This window comes from Phycodurus eques, chromosome 3 (assembly GCF_024500275.1).
Source record: "Phycodurus eques isolate BA_2022a chromosome 3, UOR_Pequ_1.1, whole genome shotgun sequence".
NCBI lineage: Eukaryota > Metazoa > Chordata > Actinopteri > Syngnathiformes > Syngnathidae > Phycodurus > Phycodurus eques.
Genome location: NC_084527.1, coordinates 8,430,001 through 8,447,393, shown reverse-complemented (window position 1 = coordinate 8,447,393; position 17,393 = coordinate 8,430,001). Strand labels below are relative to the sequence as shown.

The 17,393-nt window shown below is 40.5% G+C and overlaps 1 protein-coding gene across 3 annotated transcripts in view; it reads right to left on the bottom strand.

Moving 5' to 3' along the window:
• Window positions 1-724: 724 nt before the first annotated feature.
• The window catches only part of dock8 (dedicator of cytokinesis 8), a 93,741-nt gene continuing 77,072 nt past the window's right edge, over window positions 725-17,393 (bottom strand). For all 3 annotated transcript variants that reach the window (XM_061671898.1, XM_061671899.1, XM_061671900.1), the window contains 10 exons: window positions 16,679-16,871; window positions 15,803-15,946; window positions 15,563-15,694; window positions 14,118-14,252; window positions 13,302-13,391; window positions 10,735-10,971; window positions 10,525-10,668; window positions 8,364-8,470; window positions 3,272-3,442; window positions 725-2,211 (listed from right to left, as the gene is read on the bottom strand). In XM_061671898.1, the coding sequence (XP_061527882.1) occupies window positions 2,160-2,211; window positions 3,272-3,442; window positions 8,364-8,470; window positions 10,525-10,668; window positions 10,735-10,971; window positions 13,302-13,391; window positions 14,118-14,252; window positions 15,563-15,694; window positions 15,803-15,946; window positions 16,679-16,871 (1,405 nt within the window). In that variant the 3' untranslated portion in view covers window positions 725-2,159. The remainder of the gene's footprint in view (window positions 2,212-3,271; window positions 3,443-8,363; window positions 8,471-10,524; window positions 10,669-10,734; window positions 10,972-13,301; window positions 13,392-14,117; window positions 14,253-15,562; window positions 15,695-15,802; window positions 15,947-16,678; window positions 16,872-17,393) is intronic.

The following is a 17,393-nucleotide window of genomic DNA, read 5'->3' as shown; positions in this document are numbered from 1 at the left end:
AACAGACCGCCAAAGCTGTCGAAATGTAATGACGTCTAATATAAGCGACGAGAGGGAATTGTAGTTCTTTTACCGTGTAGACGTCTCTTTCTTGTTAAGCGGCTTTAGATGCCGATAATCTAATGTGCAACTAAATGGAATTTACCAAGTGACATCCATCCATTTTCTGAGTCGCTTCTCCTCACTAGGGTCGCGGGCGTGCTGGAGCCTATCCCAGCCGTCATAAGGCAGGAGGCGGGGTACACCCTGAACTGGTTGCCAGCCAATCGCAGGGCACATACAAACAAACAACCATTCGCACTCACAGTCACACCTACGGGCAATTTAGAGTCTCCAATTAATGCATGTTTTTGGGATGTGGGAGGAAACCGGAGTGCCTGGAGAAAACCCACGCAGAGGCACAGGGAGAACATGCAAACTCCACACAGGAGGGGCCGGGATTGAACCCCGCTCCTCAGAACTGTGAGGCTGACGCTCTAACCAGTCGGCAATAAATTACGCAATAATTGCATTAAGGAAGTTTTCTTCCTGATAATTTAGTCCCACAATTATGATGCCTCATATGCGACGGGATAAATCTGTTTTTCCTCCCTTTACCATCATAACGTTTTACTTTGTTTACTTGTTGATTTGTTTCTAACCTAAGGTTTATAAAACAATATCACAATGATACCATTATTCATCTTGAAATAGTAAGAAAGAAAATGACTGACACCAATTGTACATTTTACAGTTTATTTATGTGCTTTGCCAGTTTTATGTACAGTACATGGACAGTTACATTTCTGTGTTTTGGAAAACACAGCAACAACATTGAAATAAAATAAAAAGAAAATGATGAAACATATATACAGCCGCCGGGTACACCTACACGATGGATTAGGAACTCGAACAAGAGCTGTTTACAAAGATATTGCTCAGTTTTGCTTGACATCCGCCATATTGAATCATGCTGACAGAAATCTCTCTATGAGCCCCACTCAGTATGACACAGTTCAGTTCTATGCCACATTAATACAAGCAGCCTACTTATAAATTAATACCTCTCTCTGACGGTCTCAATCAAAACTGAGCACTTGTTTTTTTGTGAATCGATTCTCATTGAAATGTGCAGGCATCCCTAAAGTTGTGGTCAGTGGGTGGTTTTCCCACTATTATAATACATTTCAATGCCAGCTTTTATTAGTATGCCTCAAAACAGGTTTGGAAAATAGAATTGTATTTAATACAGTTATCTGTGTAAACAATTACCAATTTTATAAAACAGTACAAAAGTCTAATTTACCGAATGGGCCCTGGATAAACAAGCTGAATAAAAATAAAGAACCACACATCCACATCTTAAGTGAAATTAGATATTTACAGGACCATTTAGGAAATGTATCTCCTGGAATGTATTGTGACAAAAAAGTAAACATAAAAAACTATGTGCAGTGGCATTTGAAATTATTAGTCTCTAAAACATTAAAAAAATAATAATTTGGCACTGTGAAACACATCGTTTAATCAGTTTAATCAGTACCAAACCCTGACTATTAGTATTTTTCATCAATACCAATGTCCTGTTATCTAAAAATAGATTTCTACAAAATAAAATGCAATTTTTCCTCAAAGATGTGTACACTATTTTGTCATAGTTTATACCTATAATCTAGTACAGATAAATCCATCCACTGCAGGCAAACTTGTCAAATAACTCCAAATAAGTTAAATAGAAAAACATAGTAGCCTCAAAATCAAACATACAAACATCTAAATTGCACGTTTAACGCTGAGATTAGAATTTCAGTGAGCCCTTTAGCACAGAACAGAATCATTTATTGAGTAAGTGACTCAGCATTGTCACACCCACTCGCAAACACACATACACATACAAATACATGGTGACAGCATTATTGGCACACAAACCAAGTCCTGAGCCAGCAAGGACCTTATTGAGAACGCCGTAAAACGTTTGCAGCATCATTAGGACGTGGATATGTTACAGTGAAGTGCTCCAACAGTCAAGTCGCGCTCACTATGAGTATTGACAAACATGTATTATTATTATTAACACTGCTGGTTGTCTTGAGAACTGTGAACCAACTGTCGTGGTGTATTGAGGTCGCCGCCGAAAAGTGATTCCTCCTCTTCACAAGGTGCCGTATCGCCCTGGCCTCTCAGGCTACTTCCTCCTGAGGTTTGCGGAAACTCAGACGTTTGAAGGAATCCCTGCGGAGGAATACCAAAGGGTAATGAGGTGGACACATACCAAGTATTTGAGCATTTCCCCCCATTCTTCAGTTTTTTTTGTTTTGTCCCCCCCCCCATTGTCAGCAAAGCCCTAATTGTCAGATGTCTCTAAAATATTATCCTGTTTTAAGTGCTGCTCAAAAAAATATGTTTGGGGCTGACAATCAAAAATGCTAAGCCTGTTTAATATTTACAATGGCAAATCCTTATGGGTGTGGTGAACACCAAGTTCAATTTGAAAGAGGAGACTCATGTTTTTCAGTGGAGATATGGTTAAGTGTGTGGTGTTCTGTTCGTCATCGAGAGTACACAACACACTATAAAAGCAGTAACGACACTTTTCCATGTCTGGGGTCTCTCACATTTTAAAAATCAGTTCGCAAATAAAAAATGTGTGTGTGTGTGTAGTGTACCCTGCTTTAGGTCATATACCATTTAAAAAACAACCCAGATTTTTGTGAACAATATAATGCTCATATATTACTATTAATTTAATTATGATTAACCAATTATTTGATTTAAAAAAAAAACATGAAATTTATACATAAAATTTGTATTTTATCAATTTTTATTTTATTATTTGGTAGATGCCTCATCACTTAACCAAATGTAGCCTTCTAATTGTTAATTTTTATTATGCCCTCCTATCATTCAGCGTTCCACTGTTTTAACATTAACATTGCAGTTGTTAACTTATTCTTAAACTCTATGACAGATAAGAACATAAGGTTCCTTAAAACTTGTATTAGCTGTATGGTCATGCTTTATTTGACCGTGGAACAGATTTTCAGAGGTTCCACTGTAATTTATATGAACAGAAAAGTGATGTTGATACAGTGTACACCGGAATTATGGGTGGAAAAGCTTATTTTCTATTTAAATGCATCTCTAACTTTAATGCAATTGCACAATAAAAATGATAGTTTATGGAACCTACCATTAAATATTGTTGTGAACATATTAAGAGTTGTTTTTGTTGTAATAATTTGAGATAAATCTGTTATGTTGTTCTTCCTTTGGTAATAGTTGCAACCTTCACCTGTTCTCCAGCCGAGGTCTGATGATGGGCTTGTACAGTTCGGGGATCTTCCTCTCCAGCATGGGCCTCAGGCTCTCACGCAGGCGGTTGTAGTTCTTCTTCAGCTCCTGCTGGTACTCCTTCTGGTCCGACGTGATCAAGTGCTTGTTCTTTTCGACCGCCTCGCCACACCTGCGAGGACGAAAAGCATGGATCCAAAGTGGATCGAAGCCCTCTCGTGGTCTTATGGTGCTTGTGGAGTAGCATATAATCATAAAGTAGTACAGTTCTTCAAGGATCTGTTCGCACCATGGCTACAACATTTGCAGTGTCTACCAGCACAGTGTCAAAAGTGTAGATGACCAGCAGACACCAGAACAACAGGGGAGGTAGCTATAGGGCAACAATCCAGCAAGAAGACCTCTGTTCTGCTAAGCATGCATCAGGAAGACACATTCATATGTATCACAGCTAGAAGGTTTGAAATGCCTCTCAGCAAAGGTGTGGAGGAGATACCAGGAGACATGACAGAAACACCAGTCGAGTTTGAGGGAGCTGTAGGAGGGCGAAACCCCAGCAACAGGACCACTATCTACTCATTTGAGTAACAAAGACGAGAAGGTTTAAAGAGTGGGAATGAGATACCAGGAGACAAGACAGAAACACATATGCCCTGTGTTCCAAATTATTATGCAAATTCAGTTTTTCTCAGATTTTCCTCAATAGTTGAGATTCAGGTTCAGCATCAATTTTAAGTCGTCACGTAAAAACTGTTGTTTTTTCTGTTCGATCAACCTGTGTACAAATTTTTCGACTTTGATTATGATTCTGAATCCAGTCCTCCATGGGTTAATGACTTGGGGTATTAACTGATCCTTCTTTTGTTCTCAATGTAATCGATATAGATTTTCAATTGTAACATCTCAATCATCTGGATTGTATTGTATAAGTGTTCCCTTTACTGAATGAACTTTTGGAAGAGACGCTCTCCTTGACTTTTGTATATGATGTAATGACCGCAAACCTAAAAACCGGCAATAACAGTGACTCCAAGCAAACCAATCTAGGGGTAATCCGACCTTATACAAACTGCAGCCTGCATCCACTTGACAAAAATTAACAGTCCTTTGCAAGCCAAACAGTCTCAAGAGGGACATGCTTGTTGGATGTTTCCGTCCATTAGTATGTAACAGCATAATCAATCGCACACCAGGAGCCGACACACAGAATTATGTGCAGGAAAGAGGAACACCGGTAGATTATAATAAACCAAGGAGTCCAAAGCGGGACAGTGACTGCAGTCCCGCACAACGACAAAGCGGTCCGCAGGAAATCAAGGAGACTGCCATGATTACAAACACGTCACAGTTAATCCCTAAACTTTGAAGGAGGGTAATATGGAAAAGTGATTGGTGAGTAACAGTATACGGTACAGTAAATAGTCAAGGCGAGGAGAACGGTTGACCAGAGGGAAGGATTTTCCAAGGCAAGGTCTGTTGACGTGTAAACTGGGTGGCTACTGCATGAGGGGACAATGACATTTGCGCTCTGCACTCAAACCTTTGGAAACCATTTAGGTTGTGAGACTGGGCTCAAATAAGCACTCCATGTTGCTTTTCCACTGCAATGTAGATCAGATTTTTTGAATGTGTTTTTTGATCAGTATGTGTCGCTCTGTCACAGAAAATCCCTGCTACATTGCAGATATCAGCAGTTTATAGCAATCATTTTGTATGGGTTTTTACAGTACACTTACTATAATGCCCTTGCATGTGGGAAAGGGGAGCCACTGTCACCGATGCACTTTTCAGCCATTTATTAAACACAGAAAAACACAAACACACTGAGCACACTCACATAGACTCCCTCACCGACGACACGCCACCCACAAGGCCCCGCCCTCTTAAAGGCACATATCCAACACAGTCATGACAATAATTAGTATTTTCTATACATGTTATTCTTATAATTTTTTTATGTGTGTGGGATGGAAAAAAAACTACAGTGGAATGTAACTTTATGAATTTAATTTGTTCCATAACTCCAGTCACAAACCGAAACGTTCACAAACCGAGCTAATGTTTCCCAGTAAAATGAATGGAAAGGCAATTACTTATTTCTAGTCACACAACAAAGTTGTATTTACCTTTTTTTTTTACCCATGTGGTTAAAGATAAATACTGTACAATATAGAAATCAGTGAAAACACTAATGAAGAAATACTGTGTTCACTAACATCTTGGGCTTTTTGAATAGAATACCAATTACGTACACCACAGATACAGCTAGCCCAAAATGGTCACTACATCCCACAGTACGTGGTTTTCACTTTGCACGAGAAAACGGACAACTAAGCCTTCCATGTGTCCATGCCAAGACTGTTAGCAAACTGAAAATTGTTCTAGAATCACAGTCATTTTTAATTAATTTTTATTTCAATTTTTAATTAAAATTTCAGTTTAGTGTATTAACTGAATTGTTCGTAAACCAGGTCATTTTGTAAACCGACATTCCACTGTTTGAATTAATTGTTTTTTTATTTGGTTGAAAGGCGGGGTACAGCCCGGACTGGTCGGAAGACAATCAAAGGGTACATATACAGGTAAATAAACAACCATTCCCACCCACATTCACACAAATGGACAATATAGAGTGTTCAATAACCTAACATAAATGTTTTTGGAATGTAGGCGGAAGCGAGAGCACCCAGAGAAAACTAATGCAAGCACCAGGAGAACATTCGAACCCTGAACCTCAGAACTGTAAGGCAGATGTGCTAACCACTGGTACACCATGCTGCCTATTCTTAATAATGCTAGTCCTGATTATATAAAGAGCAATTACCCCGCCCCCCCATACCCCCAAAATCAACATTATAAGCTGATTAGCTACAGGGCTGCCTATTAGACAGCAGAAAATGGCTTAGAATTAATATGACACGATGATAAACTGAACACTCACATTTTCCCTGCTGTCACACAAAGGCCCCATTCCCCGGGATCGAAAATAAGAACCGTTTCGGAAATTACAGTAAATATTTGCATCCTGCTTGTAGCAATCAGAGCAGACCGGAATGTGACATGCAAGGGTTTGGAAAATGAAAACCACCTTTTGGAGGCAAAAAGGACCCATGCCTTACCAAATGAACACACACATGCAGTACACACACACACATTTCTTCCTCCAAAATCACTCCAACAGACACATTACTGTGAGCGGGATGGTTCGAATTATCGTCTTAATTATTCAAAATACAATGAATCCCTGGGGAACAATGACTCTTTGAATGAGAAGAAAAATAGCTTGGTGATAATGTGAAGAATAAAAGCTCGTGCTACCATGGAGGGGGGATGAACAGTCCTCGATACAATGGCTCATGTTCATTTCCATTCATCCGACCTGTTTGATTAGTTTAAAATCATCTGCGATTATAAGCCATTTGGTAACTTTCAAAAGTTACTCTTCAAAATTCAAGGCAGAAATATTTACTTTGATCATTTTCTTGATTCTATCTATGTGCAACGTTTAATAGTATTCATTCCACGGTTTTGGGGTCTTTGGGGGATAAATGGTGTGAAAAATATACCTCTAAAGTGACAGGAATCTCATCTAATTCACATTCAGGATATCAGAGGATTAATTCTTTGCTTTTTCTTTGGCTTTTTGTGGCTTTTCTTTGACATCCATTTCAAAAGATGACCTGCTTACATTGCCAAACATCAGAAGTTAACATATGATGTGAGATCCTAGTTCAGTGAGCATCAACGGCACAAAAATGTGTTTTGCTGTTTGTTCGGTCATTATTTGACGGGAGATTTCAGTTCAGCGAGTGGGTTATAACATATGAAGCAAGACTTCAGTTCAGCGAGCATTTATTCTAACCAATAACATTTACCAAATGATTAACCAGCACTGTGGTAACAAGAGAAGTCAACGTGACATGAGCTTTCAGTTCAGTGAGCAAACTAAGGATTAACTCAGCAGAGGGTTTGCTTTTTCTGTCCTTTTTGCAACACTGGTTTGAAAAGATTAACTGCCGTCATGCTAAACGTGAAAATATCATGTGAAAGCGCACCATTGAGGACTTGCACGCTGCCAGAACTAAGACAAGGGCGTGCAAAATCCTCTCGGACCGTCTGCACCCCGGTCACCAGCTCTTCCAGCTCCTTCCCTCAGGTAGGCGCTACCGATCAACGCAAACTAGAACTAGTAGACATTCCAACAGCTTCTTCCCTCTTGCGATCAACTTCTTAAACACCTAACCTATAATTCCATTACAACAAGCTGGCAATTTTTTGACTTGAGTTCGTTGTCACATTTCTGTGGGGCCAATTATTTATTACTTGTGCACTCACTGTAGTTGTCTCGCCATGCTGCACTATTTGCATATACTGGCCACTCATGCCAGAGTAGCATCTGCTCCATTTGCACACTGATTGAGGAGTATCTGTAACATTTGCACAACCGACATTGTCCCAGATGATCGCACTACTCGTCACTTTAAACCGCATACACTCCTTGAAGTCTCAGCGCCCTTTGCACAATGGTCATTGCACCGGACTATTGCAATATTAGTCGTTCGAACTGCTCTAAGTGCTAGAGGACTCTGCATCTTTTTGCACAATTGTTTTTTTGTCAATGTCTTTATGTCCCCAAAGTGTTCTGTAAATTGACTGTTTGTTGTACTAGAGCGGCTCCAACTACCGGAGACAAATTCCTTGTGTGTTTTGGACATACTTGGCAAATAAAGATGATTCTGATTCTGATTCTGATTCTGATCAATGAATGAAATACTTCTTTTTCTTTGGCTTCTTGTGACTTTTCAGCAACTTATTCAAAAACATTTTATGTAAGACCTCAGTTCAGCCAGCCTCAATAGATCAATTACATAATTTAGCTTTTTTTCACCTTTTCCAAAACATGGACCTCTGGTTACTTGGCATACAGAGTTTAAGAACATTTCCTGTACAGACAATAAAGGTTCATGATGGCAGTAAAAAAACTAAGCATTTCAACAAAATTGTAAGTGATGCATGGATCCATTCTTGCATTACTTTGGTTCAGCATGTCGGCACTCAGTAAGTCAATTGTGGTTTCGCTGACGCCATCTTACCTCATAATAAACTCCTTGAAACAAAGCCGCAGTTTATTGTGGTGGCGGAAGAGCTTGGGGTCCACCGGGATCTCATTCAGGAAGACCTGGGCCACTTCCAGCGGGCCCTAGAACGGGGAAAGGACAGGGCCAAACACACAAGTCAAGGTTCAAGAAAGAGAAAGCAAAAACAAAACCAAAGGAAGGAAAAGGGAGCTCAAGAGAGGAAGCGTACAAATGTTGGAGCGTACCAACAAAGGAGGGATGAGAGACGGCTTCCTGTCACCGCTCCCCACTACAGCAGTGATTCTCCAATGCTTTGGACCCAAAAGTGGGTCAGTCAAGTCAAAGTCAAGTTTTTAGAATGTGGATTTTTTTTACATTTCCCAGTGTAATTAAGTAAGTGTGGTCCATTTGCATACTTTCATACACTTAAACATACACTTGTCGTGTTCCTCGTAAGTTCTCTGCGCTATGAAAACAAACAATAATTTCTTGTTTTGATATTCAATTTACCTTTAAAAGTCATACTTTGACAAGTGAATTTTAAAATTTTCCAAAGTCTTAAATTCGTCTCAGCCAAGCATTTGATTTGATTTTATTCCTCAATTTCTTACTAATGTGCTCTGAAATGTACATGGCACATGGATGTATGGGTATTTATGTTTTTAAAAAAAAAATCACATTTTGAAGGCTACTTTTGAAAAATGTGGAAACTTTGCTTGGTCTTGGTGTTCCAACTTGGGGAAAAACGACAGCAGAGGCCGCCTGCTCGAAGCTCTTAGCATTTGGCTCGTATTTTCCCAGTATGAGACGTTGTATCCCAACGCCTATTCGTTACGAAACCGCATCACATTCGCACGTTGCCTGCCTTATGACAGGAGCGGCTAAACGGCTCTGATTAGCATCCCAAAAAAAAAAGAGCCTCTTTCATGTTCTGCGGACCCAAACAGAAGGATAACTGAGGCCTCTTGTGCTGATTACGCCTGAGACATCGAGGTTTACCGAGTGTACGTTACACAGCCATCGGGTACGGAGTGACGAGACCTGTCACATTAGATGCTTGGAGATAAAACACAGGAGCCTCATTTTGACATCCAGTACGCTGGCAGGACCTGGAAGCAATCACATCAAAGCGAGCTCGGGTTTGGGCGGCACGTGCGCGACACATAAAAGGGAGGGCGGCCATGAATTTACGTTTTAACTCAATTGTGGAGGGAGGAGGTAGGAGATTGGGGATTAAGGTTATGGATGCTACGAAGGCTTTGATCATGTCTCCCACCTGCAATCTGCCACTACAATGCTAATTGTAAATGTGATAAGTTAAATGGAGCTAATTTATGCCAGTATGTTTTAGCTCCCCAGGATGTGTTCAGAGGGAGCACACAGGGGACAACGGGGCGACGAAGAGGGAAAACAGGAACTTGGGGGTTAATATGACAGACTTGTGAAAAACACTCAACTTTTTGTGGCAGCTGGATTTGTGAGAGGTTTGGATAGCCTTTTCCGGCGTCACGTCTACAAGCGCTTTACAAGTATTTTAAAGCTCACTTACTTTTTCCACATTCAAAGGAATGGTACGAGGCTAAGAATCGGGAATCAGCGTAATAATCAAAAGTGCAGTATGCGGGTTCTCTCTAGTGGTACAAAAAGGAATCATTGCCTAAATACCATTCCGTTGTATTAAATTTGAAGTTCAATAAATGGGCCTTTATCTCTAAAGGGATACCGTACTTTTTTCATGGTGATTTTTTTCCTCTGCAACAGTAAAAAGTTCCTATTTTTGTTGTAATGAATTTGGTGAATATGGTGAACTTTCATGCACATGAGGAAACCGTTAAGTTGACACACGCATAACGTCACTTCCGTGATTAGTGGGCAATATGAACACGTCTATTCGATCGAAAATTTGGCTGCAAAAGTGCAATAAATCCATATAGAGGTGTATTTTTCAGCTTTTAGGCACTTTACCCAGCTAAACTAATTATTTATTACCAATCAAGCCAAACATGTTAATTTGGACAGTGTCCTTTTGAGAACTGTTTGGTTTTAAACATGTATTCAGATAATTTGTATTGACACACACCTGGCCAAACATAAATGCAGCTAAACACACACACACACACACACGCTAAACTCATTCAAACACACACACAAACACACACACGTACACTGGTGTTACCTGGTTAACGGTGGCTCCCACTGAACCTTGCAGCAACATCTGTAACATGACAGCATCAGGTTGCTCTCTGTGTGTGGCCAGTGCCAGCTCCCTGGTTTTCTTCTGCATGTCCTCTATGGCCACCTCAATAGGAGTCAGGTCAAACTAGGGGGAACAAAATATAACTTTAATGGCGACCGACAAAAACGGACGGCGTTCTTGCCGCGCTACCTCCTCCTTCTGGATGACGTTGATGCGTGTCTTGACGTAAGGAAAGGCATGCATGGTGGTTAGAATGGTCTTCCTCTTGTACTGCTCGTTGAGCTCACCCCGCGGACGCCCACTTTTGGTGAAGGGCGTGGTGTACATGAAACGCCGCAGGTTGAAGTTCTTCTCGAAGTTGGTCAGCCGGTCCTTCATTTCGTAGTCGTCGAAGTACGGCTCCACGTATGTAATCTGTATATAGGCCTGCACAGACGTTCACAGCAGTTCAGAATATACACTCACAGAACACTTCATTAGGTACAACTGCATCATTGAATTGCAGGAGTGGCTGAACAAAAACCTACATGACATTTTTAAATGTGTGCAAAATATGTAGTTTATTTTCATATTAAATGCATTTGAATTATTAGATTTTATAATTCATTTAATGATCATTAATTGACCAAGTATTTAATGCAATAAAAAATATATTGCTATTTGATTGTTTTAATCAACACAATAAAACTATTAAGATAAATGAATAAATACAAATAAAATTAAATTAAAAATAAAATAAAAAATTAAAAAAATACGAGGAGGAGCCAGATGAGGTGGCTGGGGCATCTGATTCGGATGCCTCCCGGACGCCTCCCCGGTGAGGTGTTCCGGGCACGTCCCACCGGGAGGAGACCCCGGGGACGACCCAGGACACGCTGGAGAGACTATGTCTTTCGGCTGCCCTGGGAACGCCTCAGGATCCCCCCGGAAGAGCTGGAAGAAGTGGCTGGGGAGAGGGAAGTCTGGGCGTCCCTGCTAAAGCTACTGCTCCCGCGACCCGACCTCGGATAAGCGGTAGAAAATGGATGGATAGATGGACAAATCAACTAAAAAATACAAACAAAATTTTAACTAACTATTTTTAGGAAGAAAACAGTAAAATTAATGCAACAAATACTACAGGATTTTTGATAACGTAAATGCTCAGTGGGCCGGATTAAAGAATGGAGCCCTGTCGTATGTAGCGCGCAGTGACATGCCAGGTTTTTGGGATGTAAAAAAAAAGTGACCAAGATAAATAATTTCAAAATGTTTTCCAACATTAATGTGACCTACAACCTGTACAACTAAAATTAAAAAACAATTGCGAGTAAAAGTAAACAAGTGAGATAATGTTGCACAAGTGTGTGCACGGTGTTATAACTGGGATGTGGAATGTCTTCAGAATTAACCAATCACATTCAAACTCATGTTAAATGAGAGTCAGCACACACTTGCCACAATTTAAAGTACCTCTGATTAACCCCAAATTAAGTTTAGCTGTTCTAGTAAGTTTCATAATTCCCTGCCCCTTGACTAAGGCCCCAGTTCCAGCTCAAGAAAAACAGCTGCAAAGCATGATGCTGCCACCACTATGCTTCACTGTACATGTGTTCTTTTGATGAGGAGTAGTTTTATGTTTGCGCCAAACATATCTTCGGGAATTATGGCCAAAATGTTCTACCTTGGTTTCATCAAACCATAAACAAAATGTGTTATGGTCTGAAACAGAATAACAGCTTTGTCTTCAATAAACGGACCCAGATTTCACACTCAGTTAATTTGTGAGTAAATTTAGACAAGAGCATCATTAATTCAATATATAATTTTCTTTTTGCGACATTTTTGTTTGCCGGTGGTGGTGACGTTTTTCCAATATACAGACATGCAAACACCAAAGGCATGAAAATGTGACCCAAAAAAATAAAAAAATAAACATTGGGGATCGGGGGGGATTTCCTGGGGGGATCCCTCGGGCCCCTGCAGTGAATTTTTTTATTTTAACATAAATTAAGCAATCTCGACGACTCTGAAGAGAACAGTAAGGCAAAATAAACACATTTTCAAAAACATTTATTTACATCGCTCAAGTACATGTTGACGTACAAATTTTAGATTAAAATTAAATTTGCCTAATTTCTTTGCTTTTTTGTTTTGGCCTCCAACTTGAGCCAGATCCATCTCCACCTGTACCTGATGCCTGCTTCAAGCTTTGCCACAAGAAAAGCATCCTCCTCTCGAAGCACTCTCATTCGGGAAAAGAATTGACTAAAGGTGTGAGGTCATGTGACTTTCTTGTGGCGTTTGATTGGTGAACTAGACTTAAATGTCACTAGCGCTTAAATTAGATTGGGGCAAACAGCGCCCAATGCGGAAGTCGAAGTCGTCGTCTCGCACACGAAATAGTTGATAAATAAGCAATAATTGATAAATAAAAGTAGCGAGCGACATTTAGATCATTGTAACAGAGTAGAAGTACGGTTACTTCTTAGCAGCAGAAGCGGCATAAGTGTTTCTGGTCTCGTCAACTCCTGTGACTTTTCCAAAGCAGGTCCTGAGCGCCTATGACGACAGCGACGGCGAACTTCCCAGAAAACAGTTATCGAATCTATATGATTCACGTAAATGGCCTAGTTTGAGTTCAAAACGACAAATTTCGCTGAAAGGCAGCTGATTTGAATGTATGAATATAAAATATGTGCGTTTATTCTAAATAAAGGTTGGGTAACTGCTTTAAATAACATCTACTATCCTTTGAGTGACAAGGTGTGTCTTACCTTGTTGGAATTGAGCTGTTTTCTGTCGACAGGCGTCGAGTCTTTGATCATCACCAGGACGTCCTCCCCAAAACACTGACCATAAAAGTTCTGGAAGCCAGAGAAACGTACATATTTTATATGGCAGCGTATCATTGTTTATGATTATACAGATGTTTTCGCCCATGCAATTTAATATCACAAAGTGTTTTCGTTTGCTTATGTAACGCAGCAACTCTATCTGCATGGTGCCTTTGATCCGCAATTAAAGTGATGCATTTACATTCTTTTGGGCATGTAAATCAGGAGGCCAAAGTTTGGCCCGGGGGCCACTGCAGCATGCTGCACGATTTTTTTATTGGTCGGCCGCATATTCTAATAGGGTTTGGGACCTCTTTTTCATTACTCAAAAACAACGTGAGTTCTGCCAATTTACATCTCTATCTGCAGTCCTATGCATACATTGCGGATAGTTTTTTCTCCCTGCTATTTTTAAATGCATACAACTCTTTCTACAGCGAGGAACAGAGAACTCAAACAGGTCTGAGTGGGTGAGAAAAACTGCAATTTGTAGTCACGTGCTGTGGTTGACCTGCTGATTTTATACGAGAGCGATATAATTTGCAAATACAGAGCAGGACAGCCCCTTGCATGTTTCTCAAGTTCCATGTGAAATTCTCGTAGGCTGAAATTTTTACATTTTTAGGCAGACACAGATGAGAGTGCATGACCTAGCTGTTCTTTGTCAGTTTGGATGTTTCTATAAACAAGGTGAGGGGCCCCGCTCTTCTTTTACAAACAAAACGTCATACAGAGCTCGGTGCCTTTGTCTCTCACCTCCAGTCGGTGCGATATCTCAGGGAGGTGCGTGATTGCCGGCTCCTTGTAAATGAATTCCCGCTCATCCAGGTCTCCGAACTTGCCACCGTAAAAACCCACCCGGAAGTACGTGCCAAACATCCTCTTGTGGCCCTGCGGGGACAAAGAGATACATCTCCATGATGACATTCCCCACAGTAGGACATTACGGAGCCATTTTTATTTCTTACTATTGTCATAGAGGCTCGATTATGGGCCTTTTATGAGCTCCTACAGTCAGTAATTTTAGGAGCATTTTAAAGAAACAGATGCTTAATGAATAAAATACTAAATAATACAACACAGTATTATTGAGCCACAGTAAAAAAAGTACAAAAATAGTCTTACAAGCTAAAACGTCAAATAGCATAACAGTAAAGTAGTCATTTTATGAGAAAGCGTAAGATAAATAGATATTTGTCACAGCAGCAATTTTCACTCATATACACTTGTATTGATAATACATGTACAACCAATAAGAACGAAAGTACAAACAAAACCAAAGAGCAGCATGAGAATGGACTAAAATTTTTACTTAAATAAAAAAAAAAAACAACATACAGTCGAGAAAGATGTTGCATGGTGGTACAGAGGTACTTTAATTATGATTTTTACGAGTTACGAGCAAATGCTAACTTCGATTTTTTTGCTTTGCGTTGCAAGCAAAAACTTGACTTACAAGTGAGCTTCAGACACTCACGTTGGTTAACACGCAGTGAAAGTAGGTATCTGTTGTGTTTTGTGGTGACATTTACTCTGGCCCACATTCCAAAAATAAGCATATTCAGTTCAGTGAAGACTTAGGCTACGTTCAAGTTGTTCACATTACAAAAACAAATGTGACTTCTACTGTGGACGGATTGAGTCCGTGACATCACATACGTGCACAAACAGGACGTCACATTGCAAAAAAATTCAATAATCGACACTTAACAGTTTTAACATCTCAAAATGAACAGTGGTTGACTTATTTTTACACTAGTATAACACTTAAGCTTCAGCTAGTAAAATGCATATAAAGATTAAAAAGTGAGTGTTCCAGCAATGCTCTGTTGAAGGTTAGGGAGTGCTGGATAAGAATGGTGGGCACACAATATATAGACACTTTGGGCCCAATTTGGACAGTTTCACTTAGGGGTGCACTCACATTTGTTGCCAGCTGTATTTTGAGGGCACAATAAATTTACACTGTTATACAAGCTCTACACTGACAAAGTGCCATTTCGTCAGTGCTGTCCCATGAAAACGAAAACATATACAAAAATTTGAGACGGTGTACTAACTTTTGTGGGACACTGTATTTGTTTACTTTGAAGTGCACATCAGCAGGTACAAACTTTTTTGTAAAAGTATTTTTACATCGCATTATGACATGCAGTAAACTTATTTTTAACCTTGCACTAAAGTTAAGCTCCACTTGTTACCTTCTGAATAATGTTATCAAAGGCTCTCTGCAGTTTGTCGTGTGTGGACGCCAGCTTTCTGAAGTCCCGGTGAGCCTCCAAGATAGGAATGATAACCTTGTAGACCTCGTTAACGGCCTCGTACAGACCGCCCTGATAAGACAAAAACCGGTGCAGTCGGTTACCATGGTGACGTACAGCACGCAATTTTATGCAGTCATTGACAAATGGATGAAAACAATGGCTTGTTTTGTCTATTACGTTGCTGAAGAGCTCGGCAGCCTGCTCCAGCAATCCCACGAGGCCGCTCTCGGTGAAGCAGCGGCCCGAGCACACGCCGTCCTCATCGGGGGACAGGATGTCGTCCGACACGGCCGACTCCTCCAGGACATTCGAGGAGATGCTCTGAGGAGGGAAAATCCATGGGTCCAATCAATCACTTAGCCCTCTTAATCAAATTAGCAGTCACATGGGTGAATTGAAAAGGGGGAGCAGGAAATGGAACTAATGTGATGACCCTCCAATCAATGACCTGTTGACTGCTGGAGGTCAGGATGTCTTGGACACACGCTCCTCACTGCTACATGTGTGTGTGTGTGTGTGTGTGCTATAGCTTATCAACATCACAGTCAGTACAAGAGTACATTCACTTTTTCATTACCTGCACCAATGAGGTTATGTTGTCATCGGCATGGTTTCTGCGATTATAAGTTATTTGTTGTAAATTTTTATCTACAGGTTTTTAATATTAATTTGTGCTTATTGACAATATTGATGTTATTTAACAATGATTTTAAAATCATATTTATTTATTTAATTATTCTATAATAATATATAATCATTTTATAAAAAATGACAATCATCACGACTGTTCATTTTTATTTAGCATTTTGGCAAGAAGCCACATGAGGATCTCATATTACACACACACACACACATTCACACCATATGTATAATTGTATAGTTTAAAGCCACATTTCTATTTTAGCATTATGAGCATACAGCTCCCCCCGCTGGACACATAGGACCAAATTTGGAGCTCCTCCAATGAGAGGCATGTAGGGGTGTCTATTCCCCCAATCTATATCCTGGGTTTACAATATGATCCAATCTTGTGTCTATATCTGTGGCATTTACCTGGAAGGTAACGCTGCCAACAGGCAGGTACTTGTGATCCTCCAGCATGCTAAGGTACTCAGCCACCAGAGCTGCAGCGTGTACCAGACACATTGCCGCCTCGGTGTAGCATTTCCTGTTGTTGTGCTTCTCCGCCATGTTCTGCAGCCACGTCAGACGCAGGTCGGGAGATGTCTGGTAGCCTTTTGCTATCCTAGTAGGACAGGGAGGGAGGAGGGAGAATGTCATCGTTATTGATTTACAACTTAATAGCATCATAGTCTTTCATTTCAAAAGATGAAAATCTCATTTCAGCTTTATGAGAGGGGCAAAATATTACAAACAGCTGTCAGTACCACGCAGTGCACTACAAGCACAATAGAAAACTATATTGTTGACTTACTCCCAGATGACTTTGGGCGAGAGGCGGGTTAGACCCTGGACAAGTCGCCAGCCAATCGCAGCGCATATTATAGAAAAACGTCGTATTCCCACTCACATTCATGGCCAGTTGGCTCAATCTAGGGCAAGTCTGCGTGCGAGTGTCTGGGCGTGAGCTGTGGCCGATAGCAGCTCTGCCGTGATGTTGTGTTGTGTTTTACTATTCTTCTGGCATTCAATAAACAGCTGAAAACTACATCTAAGGCTGTGGCTATCCTTTCCCACATGAGACGGTACGACAGATATCCAAGATCTAGTGGGAATTTCCGTGCGAGACAAGTACAGTGGTGCCTTG